Genomic DNA, 19,674 nt, shown 5'->3' on the forward strand with positions numbered 1-19,674 from the left:
CTAACCTCTCTGTGCTGAGTATGGAGAGGCCCTGAGGAAGAGGAAGCAGCCGCCCTGCCGTCACCCCCAACACCCACACCAGCACCAGGTTCTGCTTCCCTTAGAACAGCATTGGCCATCAGGCCTTTCTGTGCTGATGGCTGCCGAGCGCTTGAAATGTGGCTAATGTGACAGAGGAACCGGATTGTTACTTTGTCTTCATAGCCACCTGCAGCTAGTGACTCCTGCTTTAGACACATGGTTCTGAAGTATTTTGTACCTCTGTCCACTCCTCTGGTTCTGCTCTCCCTCATTCAGGACCTGTCACCTCTTGCCTGGACAGTTGCAGTAGCCCCCTAGCTGGGCTTCCCACAGCTCTGCTTCCCTCCATGACCATGCCCCGTTCCTTCTTTCCTTCCTTCCTTCCTTCCTTCCTTCCTTCCTTCCTTCCTTCCTTCAGTAGATATTTGTTGTGCGAAGTAGTATGATGGAGCAGGGTGTGGATTCCAGAGCCCAACCTCTGGGGTTCGAATCCAGCCCCATCACTGCCACTGGCAGTGCCTTTCTGAGAGCAGAAACAAGTCCCTTAACTTCTCCAGGCCTGTTTCCCCATCTGTAAAATGGGCCCAATAGGTGCTCCACTGGGGGGTGGTTGTGGGGATTTCACGAATCAGTTCGTGGAAGAGCCTAAGAATGCCACTGCCTCTTGGTGAGCCACCCCTACACACACACACGAATCAACTGCTGTAACTGTGTTGTGTTTACTGTTTAGTCTCCTCCCTGCAACCCATGCTGTAGCCTGCAGGTTTGATATTTCCCCCCACAGGTCCTCAAGCCCCATTCTCCTCTTTAAATGGTTTCCTGTACTTGTTAGAATAATAACAAAACTCTTCATCATGGCCAAGAAGATTGGCCCTGATCTGACCCTACCTTTCTTCCCTCATCACTTGCTACTGACACCCCCTCCTGACCCTCCGGCCACACCAGGCTCCTTGCTCTTCCCCCTGTCTGCTACTCCTCACCCTTGCTTCTTCCCACAGGGCTCTGCTCCCCCTCTGGCTACCCATGGACAGCCGTCCCCGGACCCCAGCCCCCGATCATGCCACCCTGATATAGCAACAACAGACCCTCGGATAACCTTGAATACTTATTCATTTCCTTGGCTAGTGTCTGTCTCCGTCTCCTGGAACGTGAGCTCAGTGACAGTGAGACAGTGTCCCCATCCTGTCGCACGCTGCCCCTGTACACGGCCAGCACCCAGTGAGTAGGCAACTGGCTGCTGGTGCAGAGGAAACCCCCAGCCCTTCAACTTTTATTTGCAAATGTGTCCAGTCACCCCTTGAACCGTCATCAGCTTAGCTGTCCTTATTAAATTTCACTTTGGCCATTGTTAAAATCCACCCAAGTGGATAGCAGGGTCTGAGCTTTTAAAAAAATCAGGGGTCCAGGTAAGCCCAGCCAGGAGTCACGCTTTGCTCCAAGTGATTAAGCAGTCATGAATCTGGAAGGTGAGGGCATGTAGTGTTTAGAGCTGAGTCCTGTCTGGTCTAGCATGTCATGTTGTTCATACAGAGTGACCAGATGGGAGGCCTAGGTGAGGCGTGGAGGGGCCTTGGGTGGAGAGGGAGCTGTGTGTTCGAGGAATAACCTGTATGTCACAAGGGGCTGGATTAAGAGACAAGGGGGTGATGGGGCAGGAGGTCAGAGGGAGGTAAGGTGGGGTCTTCTGGGCTCTGGGGAGGATTTTGAATTTTAATCTAAAATGGACAGGAAAGCATTAGGAGACCACTGCCAAGGGTCGGCAAACTCAGACCATTCGGCCAAATGCAGCCCTTCTCTATTTTTTATAAATAAAGTTTTATCGGCACATAGCCATGTTTGTTGGTTTTCCCGCTACAATAGCAGAGCTGAGTATTTGGGACAGAGAATGCATGACCCTGGAAGCCTAAGTATTTACTAACCAGCTCTTTACTGGAATGGTTTGCAGTCTCCTGGCTTATACAGTGGAAAAATAGGATAGGACTCATGTTTTAATAATAGTATGAATGCTGAAGATAATAAAATGAATAGAAACATTATATAAGCATTAATATGTAAGTATTAATATAAGCATGAGGAAGAAATGGTTATAAGTAATAATAGCTCACATTTTTCTGTATCTGGCATTGTTCTAAACATCTTATACATATTCACTTATTTAATCCTTATAACAATCATGTGAGTGCTTTAATTATACCTGTTTTAGGGGTCCCTGGGTGGCTTAGTTGGTTAAGTATCTGCCTTCGGCTCAGGTCACGATCCTGGGGTCCTGGGATGGAGCCCCGCGTTGGGCTCCCTGCTCAGTGGGGAGCCTGCTTCTCCCTCTCCCTCTGCTGCTCTCTATCAAGTAAATAAAATCTTAAAAAAAATTATACCTATTTTATAGGTAAGGGAACCAAGGCATGGGAATAGTTAAATGACTTGCCCAAGGTCGCACGGGTAACTGGCAAAGCAGGGATTTGAATTCAGACTCAGATTTGAACTCTCGCCTTGGAGCCCATCGGGCTATTTTGCTGATTCATGCCATAGGGGGAGGAGGCATTGCTTCTGCCTAAAGGTGGTATTCAGAACAGAGGTAATACTTGTCTGGGCTTTGCAGGGGTGTAGGAGTTGGACAGCAGACTTGCTAGAGGACCTCGCCAGCTACAGGGGCTGGAATCCCATGAGGACCAGCTCTGAAACCCAGAGCTAGTTTGGCTCTGCTGCCAAGGGCAGACACAGGCTGAAATGAACGTGTAAATATCCTTCAACCCCCACAGGACCCAGGACCAGCACCGTGATGTGTAAAATCACGCAAAATGAAAATGCAGAGCCCTTTATTCAAAGAGTATTAAGAATTTCAGGATAGTGGGGTGCCTGGGTGACTCAGTGGGTTAAGCGTCTGCCTTTGGCTCAGGTCATGATGCCAGGATCCTGGGATTGAGTCCCATGTGGGGCTCCCTGCTCGGTGGGGAGTTGCTTCTCCCTCTCCCTCTGCTCCTCCCCCCTGCTTGTGCTCTTTGTCAAATAAATAGATAATATTAAAAAAAATAATAATTTCAAGATGGCAACATCAGAGCACAAAGTCAAGCCCTCCCGTGAAGCCAGCCCAGCTGGGGTTAAAGCACCCATTGCCGCCGGGGCAGGACTTGGCAGGGGGAGGATTAAGAGGCCAGGAGGCCTTATATGGTCACGAGCAAGGAACTGGGCGCGAAGTTCCCTACAAAACAGGACAGAGGTCTTGGGCTCTCCGATCAGGAAGGCATCTTCACCCCCGGAGTTCAGGGATCAGAAAAGCAAAGACATTAATGTTTCTAAAGCAGTCCTGAGCACATCAATCTTCAGACACCCGTGGGCCTGGAGCTCTGGAGTTTTCTTTGGCACAACCTCCCAGGACAATTTATTTTTATCAATAAAACTTGGAAACTGTTGAGCCAAGCAGCCCACATGGGGAGAAGCAGATTCCCAGAGTATATGTCCCACTTTCCCTCCCTCCTAGGTCAAGGGCCAGGGCCGCGGTCATGGTCATGACAATATCTTTGTTGTAGAAGGGATGAGGTGGAAGAGGCTGAAAATGAGATTGGAAAATGAGATTATTGTGGGAAAGGGGAGGATCTGGGGATCTAGACAGTGTGTACTGTCTTGGATCTGAATAGCCACAGGACCACCTATAAAGGTGGCTTCCCATGCTCATATTTTCTCTTCTTCCTCTTGCTCTGGTCAGAACCTACCCCTTCAGTCGGGGTGACGTCTGTCAAGCATTCCAATGTTAGCCTGATTGAAGTAATTCATACTAAGGTGTGAATGACTGAATGGCTTGGTTCATTGGTTCCTCTGGCCTTAGAAAGCAAGTTCCTGGAGGAGTGGGCCTGAGTTGTGTAATGACTGGGTGAGACACGGTAGAAAGAGTCCTGATTGCATCGGAATCAGAGACCTGACTTTCAGTTCTGACTGTCCCTTGCCTTGCTGTGTGACCTAGGGCAAGGTGCTTACCTACTCTGGGCCAGAGTTCCTCTTCTATAATAACCCAGAAGTGGTACATCCTACCTTTAGGGTCGGGGAAGGGGGAAGGTAAAGGAGATAATGCATGTGAAACAATTAGCATGAGGTCTCTACTCCCCTTAAAAAGTCAGTTCTCTCCTTAAAATTACAAAAAAAGGGCAGTCCGGGTGGCTCAGCGGTTTAGCACCGCCTTCAGCCCAGGGCCTGATCCTGAAGACCTGGTATCGAGTCCCGCATTGGGCTCCCTGCATGGAGCCTGCTTCTCCCTCAGCCTGTGTCTCTGCCTCTCTCTCTCCCTGTGTCTCTTATGAACAAATAAATAAAATCTTTTTAAAAATTACAAAAAAAAATTCTTTTTTTGATTTGGATTCTGTTTCCCCCTCAAGTAAAGGGATAATGACTCTATGGTCCCCCACTCACAAAGTGCCTCTGAGACCACATGAAAGGATCTGGCCACTGGGATAAAACCATTAGAAAGAGGGAGAGGGCCGGACTAAGGCCAGCATTCCTGGAGATCAGACACTTGATGTCCGGACATTGGGGCCCACAGCACTAGGTTCAGAAATTCAGGGCGCGTGTTTCTTTCTTTCTTTCTTTTTTAGCCATGAGCAAAGTTGTTAACGGGCGCTTGGCAGGGCAAATTAATTTCTTTCTTTCCTAATTAGGAAAAAGAACAAGGACCACACTAGTGCTGTGGCACTGGTTCAGCGTGGAGAGCCCTGAGCTGACCTCGCCGTAGACACATTCTTTTCCAGACTTAAAAAAAAAAAAAAAAAGTATCTCTTGTGTTTCAGTATATTCAGTGAGCTCAGAAAATGTGAGCATCTAGGCAAATAAAGGCAAACAAAAGAAGAAAACTGGGAGAGGAGGATGAGAAGGGAGGATGAGAGTGTTTTGGCGGAGGCCCTGTCCTTTCAATTTATCTGGAAGAGTGGAAGTCAGAGTCCGTATCTGGGGACACCTGGGTGGCTCAGCGGTTGAGCACCTACCTTTGGCTCAGGGTGTGATCCCAGAGTCCCAGGATCAAGTCCCGCTTCGGGATTCCTGCAGGGAGCCTGCTTCTCCCTCTGCCTGTGTCTCTGCCTCTGTCTGTGTGTCTCTCCTTAATAAATACGTAAAATCTTAAAAAAACAAAACAGAGTTGGTATCTGGAGCCCTCGGGTGACACAATCCCACTATGATGATCTTTGTGGCCAAGAGAGGCAGGTGGTTCAAGGAGGCCATTTGATTTAAAAAACAAAACAAAACAAAACAAAAAAAACCCTGCCATATTCTGGGAGTGCTCTTTTGAAAAGACAGCTAATGTCAGCTAAACATATCAGTTATTTACACTTTAGCCTAAATTGCCTCAGCCAGGTTTATCCTTTGATTCTTGACTCAGATCGTTAGCTAACCACCTTACAATCAGAGTGGGCTTCTGCAGAGGATGAAGGGACTTCTATCTGCCCAATGGCTGGTAGGATAATCTGTAAGGGAAGCTTCTAAAACTTTTGCCTTTGGGTCTGGCACTCTGAGAGATATCTATTTCCTTCCTGGAAGGCTGCCCTTTGCCTGATCTTTTTATTTTTTAATTTTATTTATTTATTCATGAGAGACACAGAGAGAGAGTCAGAGACACAGGCAGAGGGAGAAGCAGGCTCCTTGTGGGGAGCCCCATGTGGGACTGGATCCTGGGACCCTGGAATCACGTCCTGAGCCAAAGGCAGACGCTCAACTGCTGAGCCACCCAGGTGCCCTGATCTTTCTATCTGTAAACAAAGCTAGTGATGTCTTAAAAGTAGATGATTTGCAGAGAAACTATTCCGTGTGGCACTATAGTGATGGACTCGCATCATCACACGTGTGTCCAAACCCATAGAACGTCCAGTGCCAAAAGTGACACCTAGTGTCAATGCTGGACTTTGGGTGATGATAGGTCTGTTCATTGATTAGAACAATGTACCCCTCTCCTGGGGGGTGTTGGTAGTAGGGGAGGCCATACAGGAAGGGACAGGGGGATATGAGAACTGAGTGTACATTCTGCCCAATGTAAACCTAGAAAATGCTCTAAAGATAATTAAGTATTTTAAACAAAAAATCGATGATTGCAAATAAACCTAAGTTTGGACCTTGGTAGGGCAAACTCTGTTTTCCTCTTTGACTCTGTTCCTCTGAGTCCTCTCCTGCATTCTCTCAGGAGGAGTACACTGGGGTGGTGGCTAGTGTTTTCGGTGCGGCTCAGCTGTGTGCCAGCGGCCTGACCGTGGGCGAGTCACCTCCCCTCCTGTGGGAGCCTCACCTGCCCGACCTGGTGAACGGCCCCAAGCTGTAGAACGAGGGTAGGGTTATTTCCAGGGGCTCACTGTTCTCATGTCTTTCAGAGGGGAGTCTGGAGCCGGGAAAACAGAAAACACCAAGAAAGTCATCCAGTACCTAGCCGTGGTGGCCTCCTCCCACAAGGGCAAGAAGGACACAAGCATCACGGTGAGTGCGGCCCCTGCTCAGTGGCCGAGCCATGGTGCCCGGGTCTCTGGGTTCCATTGAGAAGGCCCGTATTTAACAGGCCCCTTGCCCTGCAACTCACAAGAGCGGTCTAACTGGGTGGGCCCTAGGGGTCTGGCCCATCGCTCGTCTTGGCCAGGATCATCATCCTGAGGGGTCCCACCTCATGACATGGGATGAGGTCTCTCCTACCACAGTGAGGAGTCTTGCTTCACATCAGGGCTTCCCCCTAGTGGTGTCATTGTCATTTGGGACCAGATAGTTTTGTGGGGGTTGGGGAGCTGCCTCATGCACTGTAGGACTTTGAGCAGCATCCTGGCCTCTCCCCACAAGATGCTGGTAGCAAGCCCCTCCACCAAGCTGTGACAACCAGAAACATCTACGAGCATCACCAGGGGTCCTCTGGGGGTACCCAATTGCCCCCCGCTGGGAACCATCACTGTAAATGTAAACTCTGTAGGACCGAGACACACCTGTCACTCCTCCACATGCTCCTTTGACTGGGACCCCAGGGCCTGGGAATATCAGTGTCACTCGGCTCTGGGCTTTGGTCCAGTGCACTTGACTGAGCATCCACTGTGCCGGGCATCGTAGGATGGGGTCCAGCCCTGCATCCGAGCAATGCTGTCATTCTGTTCACCCGGGCTTCTAGATGGGTGGTGAAGAGAGATTGCTGACAAATGACCATTCAGATAAACCCACAGTGACGCAGTTGGGGGGCTCGGAAGGAAAAGAAGAGCAAGTTTCTAGCATCATCCCATCTTGGGTCCATCCCCCTCTTTGTCCTCCTCTGTCTTGGCCTGGCCTCATCTGTCCCCAAGGAGGGGACATGCAGTGGGGCTGCTTGAAGGACTTGCTGGCACCTCTGTCTGAAGGTTTGGGGCTGGGGCGACAGCAGATTGGTGGCCTGGAGATGGCTTTGGGTGTCATGGCTCCTGCCATCGCAGGAGCTGTCACAGAGACGGCCTGTCTGGAGGCTCTCGGAGGTCTGGGGTGGGCGCCGCTCGTGGCTGGGGGAGCCCTCCTCCCTGCCACAGATGTAGGAAATCCAGCATTTCCAAGCCATCTCTGGCACAACATGTTGGAACACACCATCCTGCGGTTAAGTTTGCGTGGCAGTGAAACGCGGCTTTTCGCTGCGTCGTCTTTCCCTGTAACCGTAAACCTAAGAGATGAGAACACTTAATAATGACCGATCTCTCCCCTGTGCCTACGATGTGCCAGACACTTTTCTCCTCCACGTCTGCAAACCTGTCTCAGACAGCATCTTGTTGGTCACATTTTAATCTGTTATTGCCCGCCCCCGCCGCCTCCCCACCATCACAAAACGTTTTGAGATGTCTGCATCTCTGGGAAATTCTTAAAAGGAATAAGCTGGAATGGAAAGGAAACTGAATCAAAAAAAAGTTGCTGCCTCTCCGGTTACTCGGGGGAATCCAGGCTGTCTGGGGTCAGGGTGGGTGGTGGGTGGGGGGCCGGGGGTATTGAAATCTTCATTTTCCTGCCCCTGATGTGCACGTGATTGGAATGACACTGATATTTGTTTTATACCATATTGTTCAACTACAGCAAGGCCCAGCTCTTGCCTACGTGAGTAACTGGGAGTGTTTTCCTGGTGTGTACGGGAGGCACGGAGTGTATTTAGATCTGCATGCTCCTGTTGCACCCACTGAGTCCCATAGCTGATGGTAGAAGGGGCGGGGCCCCTGAGTGTCACAGTCCAAACCGACAAGCTCACCAAAGGACCGTCCGGTGGGGGTCCGACGCCAGTGTGTGGTGTTGGGCACATTCGCCCACCGCAGGGCCCCCACCAGAATGCCCCAGGGGGGGCCTCCAGCCTGGAACGGATGTCCCTGGTTCAGAATGAACCCCCCACCCTTTCCCACCAATGCATCCTCCACCGGGACCCCCCTGAACTGGACCGCCCTAGAAACGTCTGTCCCATCTGGTTGAGCGTTTTAGGACTGTCTGGCCCTGAAGCTTCCCTGGCTTGATTGACAGTCGGTTAATGGCACTGCTGTGGCATGCCTCCCTCCCCCTCCTCCCTGCCGTCATCCCAGAATTTCTCCCCCGAGCCCTGGCCCCCGCACACCGGTGTGTCCTCGTGCATGTGTGTGCAGTGCGTGTCTTTCTTTGCATGCCGGTTGCTTGACCCAAGGCTCCGGACACAGGAGACTTGGAGTTTGCGATGCACTAGCTTTGGTGGCACGGTAAGGCCCCAGCTATGCGGCACACGACAGGGTCCCCTGCCTGGACCTCTGCAGACATGAACTCCTCTCTAACGCAGAGCTTGGGGGTGGGGGGGCTGGCATATGGGTCCCATTCTGCAAGAGATCCTCAGAGGTCCTAGCATCCAGGGCTGGGGTCACACTCACTCCATCTTAGTTAGACGCTGGGAGGCAATGTCCTGGATGGATCAGAAGGAGAGTCGGGATTCTTATTTGGGATCTGCTCCTGTGTGACCCTGGCCAAGTCACTTAACTTCTCTGGGCCACGGTTCTCATAGTCCATACAATGAGCAGTTGGGACCAGATGTCCATGTTTAAAGCTCTCCCGAGAAGTATCTTTTTTTTTTTTTTTTTGGCTCCGTCAGCCAGAATTCCCAAAGGTTCCCAGGGAACCTTTTTTGGGGGCACACGGGGACCCCAAGTTTGTGTTGACAGTAGTAATCCCTTTAGCCCTTTGCCCTCCTTGCAGATTCCCACAGATCCCAGTTATGGGAATTTTACTCGTGCCCAAGATTTTCATGGAGGTGACACCTTCATTTCATCTTTGAGGGCATATGAAGGAATAAATGCAGAAATAAGTAGCAGCTTCCTGTTTTGTCCCTTCCGGGACAGCTACCCGTGATGCCCTCCTAGTGGACGGAGGCCCAGGCAGCGAGCTGAGTGCTCCCCCTCCCCTCTAGAACCTTCCCAGCTTTTTTTTTTTTTTAAGCCCAGTCCCACTGGCCTGAGGACAGGGACAGGGAGCTTGGCAGAGGGGACAAGGGGACAAGAGGAAACCCTCGGGTCCCAGGGTGGGCCTGGAGGAAGGGCTTGGATGGGGAGGCCACTGGGCCGGTCTGCAACTGCCATGTTTCCGGGCTAGGCAAAAGCAGCTCATCGCTTTCCTGGCATGACTTACCTCGTTGGCCCTTTTCTGCCACGATTAATCACGTGACCGCGTCTGTGCACAGGAGCCCCCTCGGAGGGGGCCGGTGGGCTGTGGACAGCCTCTGCTGCATTTAACCTGATGAATGGAGCTCAGGCGACCTGCTTTGAGGCTTTGTTCTGCAGTTCGGTTAAGACGATTCCCGGTGGGTTTTGTGCATTCTTTATTGGTCCTCCATAAAAGACTTCAGAAAACTAGGCCCGAGAAGAGGAAACTTGCAACTTAAAAAAAAAAAAATCACACTAAACCCCTCAGGAGAAGGAATGTAGAGGTCAGCTTGAAGACAGCTGCCGGTTAAACGTGCGCAGCAGCAGGACTGCCACGGACAGCGGGGCAGGTTGTGCACTGCACAGCTCCAAGGAGCGCAGTTCATTACCGTGTAGATGACGTCCTCAACTTTGTGCCTGGGACTTCCATGGAGGTGACATCTTCCTTTCGTCTTGGCAGAGGAGCAGGGCGCGTGAGGGAACGAATGTAGAAATAAGTAGCAGCTTCCCGTCTTGTCCCTTTAGGGACAGCTCCCCGTGTTGCCCTCCTGGTGGCGGAGGCCCGGGGAAAGAACGTGCAGTGGTTCTGAGTGAAGTAACGCTGCAGAGATGAGCAAGCCCTGGTCAGAAAGCGCCCTTCCTAGGGAGCAGAGGTCCCAGCTGTGAGACAGCCCGGCCAGTTGCTTGTCTTCTGAAATCCTTGAGCAGACCTGGCCGCTAGCTTTGGAGTGTCGACTGGGGCAGGAGACAGGATAGGAGAGAAGCTGCAGGGAAGGGGCCGAGTTCGGGGACGGCCTCCGTCCACCGCAGGACCCTGAGCGCCTGGGCTACTTTCTCCACTAACTAGACGTGAATAAATTCCAGGGTGAGCTGGAAAAGCAGCTTCTACAAGCAAACCCGATTCTGGAGGCTTTTGGCAATGCCAAGACGGTCAAGAACGACAACTCCTCACGATTCGTAAGTAGCAAAACCCCTGAGGTGTCCTCTCCCACCAGAGAAGGGGGGAGAGTCTGAGGCAGGATGCGGGGGTGCATGTCCCAGCAGAGTATGGCTCTGCGTCTTCAGTCCTGTTGTGACCTTACCACGCTGCAAGGGCTCCTGCCACGCATCCCTTCATTCATTCACTCATTCACTCCACAAGTATTCACTGAGCATCTGCTGGATACTAGGCACCTGTGAGGCATTTGACATTTATTCTTTTTTTAAAAAATGATTTTATTTTTTCATGAGACACAGAGAGAGGCAGAGACACAGGCGGAGGGAGAAGCAGGCTCTGTGCAGGGAGTCCTGTGCGGGACCCGATCCCGGGACTCCGGGATCACACCTTGAGCTGAAGGCAGACACTCAACCGCTGACCCACCCAAGCGCCCCTTGATGTTTATTCAGTAAATATTTACTGAGCACCTAGTAGGTGCTAGACACTTAATGGGGCAGAAGAACCCCAAAAGTGGGTGGTTAATGACATGAAGACATGGCTCACCCAAAGAGGAGGCTTGATTCCCAGCTGGATTAACTGGAGCCTGGTGGATTGTAGTGGGGCCAGCATGCATCTGAGCAGGGGGCAGGGAGGAAGTCCTCCAGCCACAAAACTTACCTCCTCCTTACTGGGACTCTACCTCTTAAGAGCACTGTCCCATTGGGCAGGTCACATTGCCTCTCTCAGCCTCACTTTGCCCATCTTTAAAATGGGGATAACCCCAAAATAAAATAATAAAATGGGGATAACCATGACCAGCTGAGGGGCATTGCAAGAGCCAAATGAAATTGATTTTGGGGAGCTGAGGCTGGGAAGCCCCCCAGGAACTATGTTTTCCTGTTGGCAGGGCAAATTCATCCGCATCAACTTCGACGTCACCGGCTACATCGTGGGAGCCAACATTGAGACGTGTATCCTTTGCTGAGCCCAGGTCACACGGCACCTGCCCCACAACCCACCTCCTGCCCCGAGCCCGAGAGGCCCTGGGAAGGTGCAAGAGCTGTCCCCCTCTCTCCCCCAGGCTCTTGGGTTCCTTCCAGAACAAATCTGCCCTGGAGTTGTTATCCCTCGACAGCAAGCATTCCACGTGGTGTTCACGCAAATGTGAACCCCACGCAGCCTGCGTGTGATTCTGGGTTGACCTCTCCTTAGCTGGGTGACCTTGTGCCAGTTACTCAACGTCTCTGTGCCTCATCTGTTATTACTCATGGGGGTGATAACAGTACCTGCCTCACAGAGCTGCTGTGAGAATAAAGTGAATTAATTCACATAAAAGGCAATTGGGACCACGCCAGGGACAGGATAAGGCTGGCTGAGTATCGGCTCTTATGTGATCTTCTCTTTCTTTCCTTTTCTCTTTCTTTCTTTCTTTCTTTCTTTCTTTCTTTCTTTCTTTGATCCCATTTTTATTTATTCATGAGAGACACAGAGACAGGCAGAGACACAGGCAGAAGGAGAAGCAGGCTCCATGCAGGGAGCCCGATGTGGGACTCAATCCTGGGACCCCGGGATCACAACCTGAGCCAAAGGTAGATGCTCAACCGCTGAGCCACCCAGCTGCCCCTTCACTTTATCCTTTCAGAGCCATGGCCCCCTTGTCCTGCTTAGGGAGCTGGTTTGTAACCAGTTTCCATCCCAGAGATAAGAAATTAGTGGAGGCAGGACTTGCCCAGAGGAACAGCGGTGCTGCAGAGGACCTATAGCACTGCCTTTTTGAGACTCTGGATGGCAAAGTGGAGCCACTTAGAAATTTCTGGACTCAGGGACCAGTTTGTGGTTCAGGGATCAACCAACTTAGAAGCACAACAGATGCCTCTCAGGCTCAAGAACGTTGTATTTTTATAGTCGCTTGTGGAGCACATGCTCGGTACTCATGGGATCCCAGGGAATGTTCTAGTGCATCTCGGTGCCTTGGATGAGGGAGGACTTGGGGGTGCCTCGGGTCTCAGTTCATTCTCAGCTCTGCCGTGTTAGCTGTGGGGTCTGGGGCAAGTCACCTGGCCTCTCTGAGCCTCACTTTTGCCACCTGTGAAATGGGGGTGATAACAGCCCCTACTTGTGGAGCTGCCGTTAAACTGTGGTTCAGTGAAATGATGAGCATGGCCCTTGGCCCAGGGCGTGGCCCAAAGCGAGTATCTGTGGCTGTTACGCCACCATTAATTTCTCTCATTTTTTATAGATTTTATTTATTCATGAGACACACACAGTGAGAGGCAGAGACACAGGCAGAGGGAGAAGCAGGCTCCCTGCAAGGAGCCTGATGCGGGACTCAATCCTGGGACTCCAGGATGATGCCCTGGGCTGAAGACACTAAACCTCTGAGCCACCCAGGGATCCCCCCACCTTTTCTTTCTTTTTAAGAGAGAGAGCACATGTGGGTAGGCAGGGAGAGGCAGAGGCAAGAGAGGGAGGGGGAGACTCTCCAGCAGACTCCCTGCTGAGCACGGAGCCCCACACAGGGCTCGATCTCCCAACTCTGAGATCACCACCTGAGCTGAAATCAAGGGTCGGCTACTCTACAGAGTGAGCCTCCCAGGCACCCCCAACTTTTGTCATTTTCTATTTTAATCCACCCAAACTCTGTTCCCTGGAAAATCAGTATTCATACGGTGCAAAATGTCAGTATTCATCTAGAGAAGCGCCCACAGCAAATGCTAGTGCCTTAAATTCACATGTGAGAACCAGGCTCTGGGTGACTGTGTTAAAATCGGCTGAAGCCATAGGGGGACGAGCATTTCTTCCCTGAACCCCCCAATCCCCGGATCAGATTGTGTCTTCTCCCCTGCTCTGTCGTGTCAGTCCATGCAGGGCAATGTTTCCTTTCAAAGCCTCTTACAATACAGGCCGACAGATTCTAAAATCCAGAAACTTCTGAAAACCAAAACTCAGCTGGTGGTAAAAGCGACTGAGCCCACAAGAGGCAATTTGTAGTGTCTCTCTATTCCCCTTAGGAGAGCAGTGACACCTTTTGCTGTATCGGTGAGTCCCTCAGAGCCATCGAGAGTGTCATACGGGGGCACCTGGGTGGCTCAGTGGTTGAGCATCTGCCTTTGGCTCAGGTCGTGATCCTGGGGTCCTAGGATCAAGTCCCGCATCAGGCTCCCTGCAGGGAGCCTGCTCCTCCCTCTGCCTGTGTCTCTGCCTCTCAATCTGTGTCTCTTGTGAATAAATAAATAAATACATCTTTTTTAAAAAGTGTCCTATGATACTCATATATCCACAGCGGTCTGTCCAAAGTCTAGCAAATTCTGAAACTCTTCTGGCCCAAGGGTTGTGACATTTTTATGATCGTTAACCTTACACAGGGGTCACTGTGCATTGGGTGCCAGCCTGGGCCCTCGGGACATAGTATCTCATTTACTTCTGGCCCTACTCTGAGAGGTGGGGATGCAGTGTCTGCAGAGGACCCAGCCGTGCCCTGAGCTGCCACTGGGATGCTGATGCCAGGACATGGGTGCTGGTGGGCCAGTGGAATCCTGGTTCTTTAGGTGTAAGGAAACAGCTTCCTGTGTGTTCTGGGGGAAGCAGGCCCCCGACCACCAGCCAGCCCAGCCTCTCTGAGACCAGGGGCCCTCTATGGGCTGAGAGCCCCACGATCTGGAGCTGCATGGCCAGCCCTCCCCCAGCCCAGGGAAGAGTCTGCTTTATAGCTTGTTCTCCGGTCCCCACCCACACTTCTCAGCTGTTCATTTCCTATGTTTGTGGTAAGTCCCGGACAGAGAGCCCTCCCTCTGGCCTCAGCTTCTGCCCTTTAGATCAGTGGCCGGCAAAGTGCGTAGCCTGGCCAGCAGCACCTGTGTCACCCGGGAGCTTGTTAGAAATGCAGGCCTCAGGCCCTGCCCCAGACCTGCAGACTCAGAGCTCCAGCAATGGGTTGGCCCCTGGATTTTAACAAGGCTTCTAAGGATGCACAGTTGGAAGTGGGTTGGGGCAGCTGAGGCAACTGTTAGGTTTTAGGTCTCCAGGAAGGCAAGACTGCCACCTTTGCAGAGCACAGGTGGGCCTGCCCCGATGTCCTACAACATTGCACTTGGGGGTGAAGAAATCCACCTGGTGTAACAGCCCAGCCACCCGTGTGCCATCCCCCGCAGTCCGCGACCCCCTGGTCTCCATGCCGCACCACAGCAGAATGGGCTCTCCCCTTAGGTGAATTAGGGCTGTGTTCCCATTCTCCTTCCCGAGGCAAGTCGAACCCCAGGGTGTTTTTGGCCACCACAGACATTGCTTTGCCACTTCCTAGCTGTGTGCTCTTGGACAATGACTTCTTTCCCTGAGCCTCTGTTTCTCTATGTTGAAAATACAAATAATATTTGCATTTGCTTCCTAGGATAGTTTGTGAGGCTCAAAAGAGATGTCCCGCCCTGCAATTGGTGAGGCAGGGATTGGGGAGGAAGGGTAGGTTCTGGCAAGGGGAACACCTGTGGTATCCCCAGAATTCTTAACTCCCCCCACAAACCAGATCTGCTGGAGAAGTCCCGGGCGATTCGCCAAGCCAGAGACGAGAGGACATTCCACATCTTTTACTACCTGATTGCCGGAGCCAAGGACAAGATGAAAAGTAAGTGACTTGCGAGGACACATCACTGGAGGGGGGTGGGGTTCAGCTCTCCCACTTATCATGATCCAGGGTTAATAGACTGGCTGTTAAACCAGAGCTTCACGTGCTGCCAGGGGAATAATTATCTTTGGGTGGCAGGTGTATGAGTCCTCATCTCCTTTCAGTGACTGTGGCTTTGGTTCAGGCCACATTTACTGAGCACCTGCTATGGGACATAGCAGCCAGTCTAATTAGATGTTGGTTAATTAACTAATCAAGTCCAATTAGATACAATCTGCCTTCCAAGAAGGGAGAGAGACAATTGCAGTATTTGCCAGTTTACAAAACTTGGAAGTATGTAAGATGCAATTTCGTAAGGCGTCTGGAAGGGAAACCAAGCACTTTTCATTATCCGTGTTGAAATCAACCTTAAGTGGCCTTTATGGGGCAGGGGCCAACAAGCCATCTGTGAAGGACTAGGTAATACATCTTTTAGGCTTTTTGCAGGTGAGGGCACTTTGTCACAACTACTCAGCTCTGCTGTTGTAAAGCAAAGGCAGCCATAGGCAATATATACAGCAAGTGCACATAGCTAAATTACAATAAAACTTTATTTACAAAGTAGGCAGTATGCTATAGTTGCTTACCTCTGTTGTAGGGGAAAATATTAAAAAAAAGGAAAATATTTTTAAAAAGGATTTTATTTAGACACACACGAGTGGGGGAGGAGCAGAGGAAGAAGGAGAGAGAAAATCCTAAGAGGACTCCCCGCTGAGTGCAGAGCCTGACATGGGGCTCAATCTCAGGACCCTGAGATCATGACCTGAGCTGAAATCAAGCTTCAGGGAAGCCCCGATGGCGCAGCAGTTTAGAGCTGCCTGCAGCCCAGGGTGCGATACTGGAGACCCAGGATCAAGTCCCACGTCGGGCTCCCTGCATGGGGCCTGCTTCTCCCTCTGCCTGTGTCTCTGCCTCTCTCTCTCTCTCTCTCTCTCTCTCTCTCTCATTGTGTGTCTCTCATGAATAAATAAATAATTAAAAAATGAAATCAAGCTTCAGATACTTAACTGAGCCACCCAGGCACCCTAGGGAAAAAAATATTTATCTTGAGGTATAACTAACATATAGCATAGTTTCAGGTATACAACATAATGATTCTACATTTATATATATTGTGAAGTGATCACCACTATGAGTATAGTTAACATCTGTCACTGGTAGGGAAAATATTTTTCCCTGTAAGTGCAACCTACTGTATACCAGGTTCCAGTAGGAAATTATGTGTTCTGAGCATGCTAACTCTTAGAAGAAAATACAGATCACATAGCTGGAAAAAAAAAAGAACATACCAGTCAATATAGTGATGATTTTAAGACTAAAATTTTATGATAGCAACGCAAACTTTGCTTCTCATCACTTTTGGGAACCCAGGGTTAGTTATTTTGCTGAAGAAACCCTACGGAAGGGATGTGTGCGCTGGTGCCTCTGCTGTGATGAGGTGTGTTGCAATGTTCCACCACTAGGGAGGCGAACCTCATTCATTGTTTAATCCTGATGCTTAGTGATCTGGAGCATATAATAGAGTCCCAGGGGGCACAATTTTGACTAAAAGGGGGGTACATGCTGAACAGATGTTGTACGCTGGAAATTAGGTAAATTATCAGCTATAGTGCAGGACATTATGAGGTGGCCCAGGGAAAAATGTGTATGTCTCTCCTTGTCTTTGGCACCGAGGTCAACTGTTTGGTTGTTTGGTAATCTGGGCTCCAGTTTTGTGCTGTGTCCCTAGTCTCCCAGAAATTGGGCAAGGATAAGGCTAACTACTGAAATTCCAAGAGGCCATTTTTATTCTTGCTGATAGATCTGGGAAGAGGTTAGGCTTTTAGAGAGGATCAAGCATTTGTAAATTTACCCATAATCTGGATCATGAAATCTTGGCCAAGACCCAAATCCTTGTGACTTTAATCAGGCATTGCGGCTAATCCAAAGGCTGGAGTTAACTGGTGTCTTGGGTCAATTTAACCTGAGGCACCTTCCAAGTGACTTGACCCGTGAAAGACCTTTGTTCAAAAGGAAAAGTATCTCATTGACTTTTCTCCAAAACCATAATCAAATCCAGCTTCATTAAAGATTTATCTGGAGGAGGACACTTGATGTATTGGAGGCCATCCTAAAAGCAAAGCCTACAAGAAAATGAGAAGCAATTATAAATGTGGGGGCTTAATAAGAGTAGCAACAAAATGTAACCCCAGAAATCACTTTACAGAGAACCACGTTTCCTGATAGAACCAGAGTTGGTAAATGTTTTTGCTAAAGGACCAGATAGTAAATATTTTAGGTTTGGAGGGCATCATTTCTGTGGCAGCTGCTCAAATCTGCCTGCCTCCGTAGCATGAAAGCAGACTTAGAAAAGAGACAAGGAGATGCGAGTGGCTGTGTTCCAATAAAACTTTATTTAGGAAACAACCAGCAGACTAGATTTGACAAGCCCTGACATCAATTTTATTTATTGACTCGAATAGAAACAGATGTATGGGAAGGCAGTGTAAGAGAGCTAAATCTTTATCCACCATTGCAGGTAGATAATATCTCATTTTGGAATATGCAGAAATAGCCAATTATAGGTGATATATAAGCATTAACATTATAATATATATAAGCCTACATAAAAATGACATATATACAAGCCTGTGTTATATATAATTTATATTAAGCCTGTTAAATAGAGAGATGGTGCTAATTTCCAGAAGGAACAGCTAAAAAAGGTAGAAGTAATACTATAGGGTAAGGTAGGAATTGGACAAAGGATGTACAGGGAATGGTGTTTTTATTATAAACCTTTTAGTAGTACTTGATTTTTAAAATCATGTGTATTAATGATGTGATAGTTTCCTAAGTGGACGGATAAATAATTATCTAACTCTGCAGGCAGCTCTGTTCCTAAAGGCAGGGTGTTTGGGGGCAGCTGAGATAAAGGCATCTCTTCCTCTGGCTAGATGCAACCCTGTGTCGGGGAACACAGCTTAGGAAATGGAGCCAAGCGTAGGTTTCGGCTCCAGACAGCTTGGGACAGTGCACAACCTACACCACTGTATGAAGCTGGTGATGGCTGGTGGTGCCTTCTGTGGGATGGAACAGAAGGAAGGTTTTAAACTGTGTATATTTTGGGAAAGGAAGTGAAAATATGATGGTCCAGACCCATTACCGGGTTCCTGCCTCATATCCAAAGTCCATCTTCCTAATCACTGCCCCATCTTTGTCTCCTTCTAGATGACTTGCTTTTGGAGGGCTTCAACAACTACACATTCCTCTCCAATGGCTTTGTGCCCATCCCGGCTGCTCAGGATGACGAGATGTTCCAGGAAACAGTGGAGGCCATGGCAATCATGGGCTTCAGTGAGGAGGAGCAACTGTGTAAGTCTTCACACCTGGAGGCTGGGTGCTGGTGAGGGAACCTCGATTCATGCCTTCAGGACTGCCAGAATTAATTAGAGGCTCTTCTCTGGTCAGGACAGATGTCTGCTTGCTTCCACTCCCTCAAAAAAAAAAAAAAAAAAAAAAAAAGAAGAAGAAGAAGGAAAATGAATATTACTTTAGATGGGTTATTGATGTTTTAGAAAAGTGGCTTCATATGTTAGGGCTCTTTCAGTTACAGGTGACCCAAATTGGCTTAAGCAAAAAGGAAAATGATCCACTTGCAGAGCTGGAAAGTTCAGGGATGTGGGTTTCAGGTACAATGGGTTCTGTGTCTCTAGAACTTGGTCTCAGAGCAATGTTGTCTTTAGGTGGGTTACAGTTTCTTGGCAGCACAAGGGCTGCCATGGCTCCAGCCCTTACCTCCTTTGGATTTATGTCCAACAGAACAGATTGGGTTCCCTGCCTGAGTCCATGAGTAGAGTCTTATTGACTCTTACCAGTTGGCTTAGGTTGGTGTCATATTTCTGAGTTATTCACAACGATGCAGGGTTATGGAAAGCTCTGAGTGGCTTATGTTATGGTCTCTATTCCATGTTGGAGCTGGAGATAGGACGTTGGCCTTGTCAAGAACATAGGGGAACAGGATGGGTGGGGGTGGGGGGAGAAACTGAGGCAGTGGGTTAACTTGGGTTCCTCCTGGAAAGGCAGTTCTGGGCATGGACCCATGTTCATCAGCATCACCAACCAATGGCCAGGAAACATGTTTGATCCTGAGATCAAGAAAGCTCAAAGAGATAATCTTGGTTTCCACACTGTGCTTCAAGAAATACTTGTCCTTCTGGGTTAGATGTGCCCCAGCGTTCAAGGTTAATCTCTTTTGGGAACACAGGACAAGGTTGTGGAAAATGTTTGTCCCTTCCCACGCCCATACCCTTTTGGAGCCCCAGAATAGTGGTAAGGTTGCCGAAATGCAGCAGACAGGGAGGGGCAGCTCCCCACCGCCGAGGGGCAGCCCCCCCTCCCCAGAAAAAGCGGGCTCCATGGGTCAGTGGACAAATGGGTGGTGTTTGTGGATTTTGGCCAGAGCCGCACATCAGAGTCCAATATTAACAGCACCCCTTCCT

General features: G+C 49.8%; 1 protein-coding gene across 4 annotated transcripts in view; it reads left to right on the top strand.

Annotated features, from left to right (window-relative positions):
• Positions 1 to 19,674, top strand: part of MYH11 (myosin heavy chain 11) — a 112,286-nt gene that overhangs the window by 47,382 nt on the left and 45,230 nt on the right. For 2 of the 4 annotated variants that reach the window (XM_026003167.2, XM_026003165.2), the window contains exons 5-10: positions 6,360 to 6,462; positions 8,050 to 8,070; positions 10,485 to 10,577; positions 11,444 to 11,507; positions 15,056 to 15,154; positions 18,404 to 18,547. In XM_026003167.2, coding sequence (XP_025858952.2) covers positions 6,360 to 6,462; positions 8,050 to 8,070; positions 10,485 to 10,577; positions 11,444 to 11,507; positions 15,056 to 15,154; positions 18,404 to 18,547 — 524 coding nt within the window. The remainder of the gene's footprint in view (positions 1 to 6,359; positions 6,463 to 8,049; positions 8,071 to 10,484; positions 10,578 to 11,443; positions 11,508 to 15,055; positions 15,155 to 18,403; positions 18,548 to 19,674) is intronic. The other 2 variants (XM_026003166.2, XM_072753782.1) reach the window with 1 other exon arrangement.

This window comes from Vulpes vulpes, chromosome 3 (genome assembly GCF_048418805.1).
Source record: "Vulpes vulpes isolate BD-2025 chromosome 3, VulVul3, whole genome shotgun sequence".
NCBI classification, from domain to species: Eukaryota; Metazoa; Chordata; class Mammalia; order Carnivora; family Canidae; genus Vulpes; species Vulpes vulpes.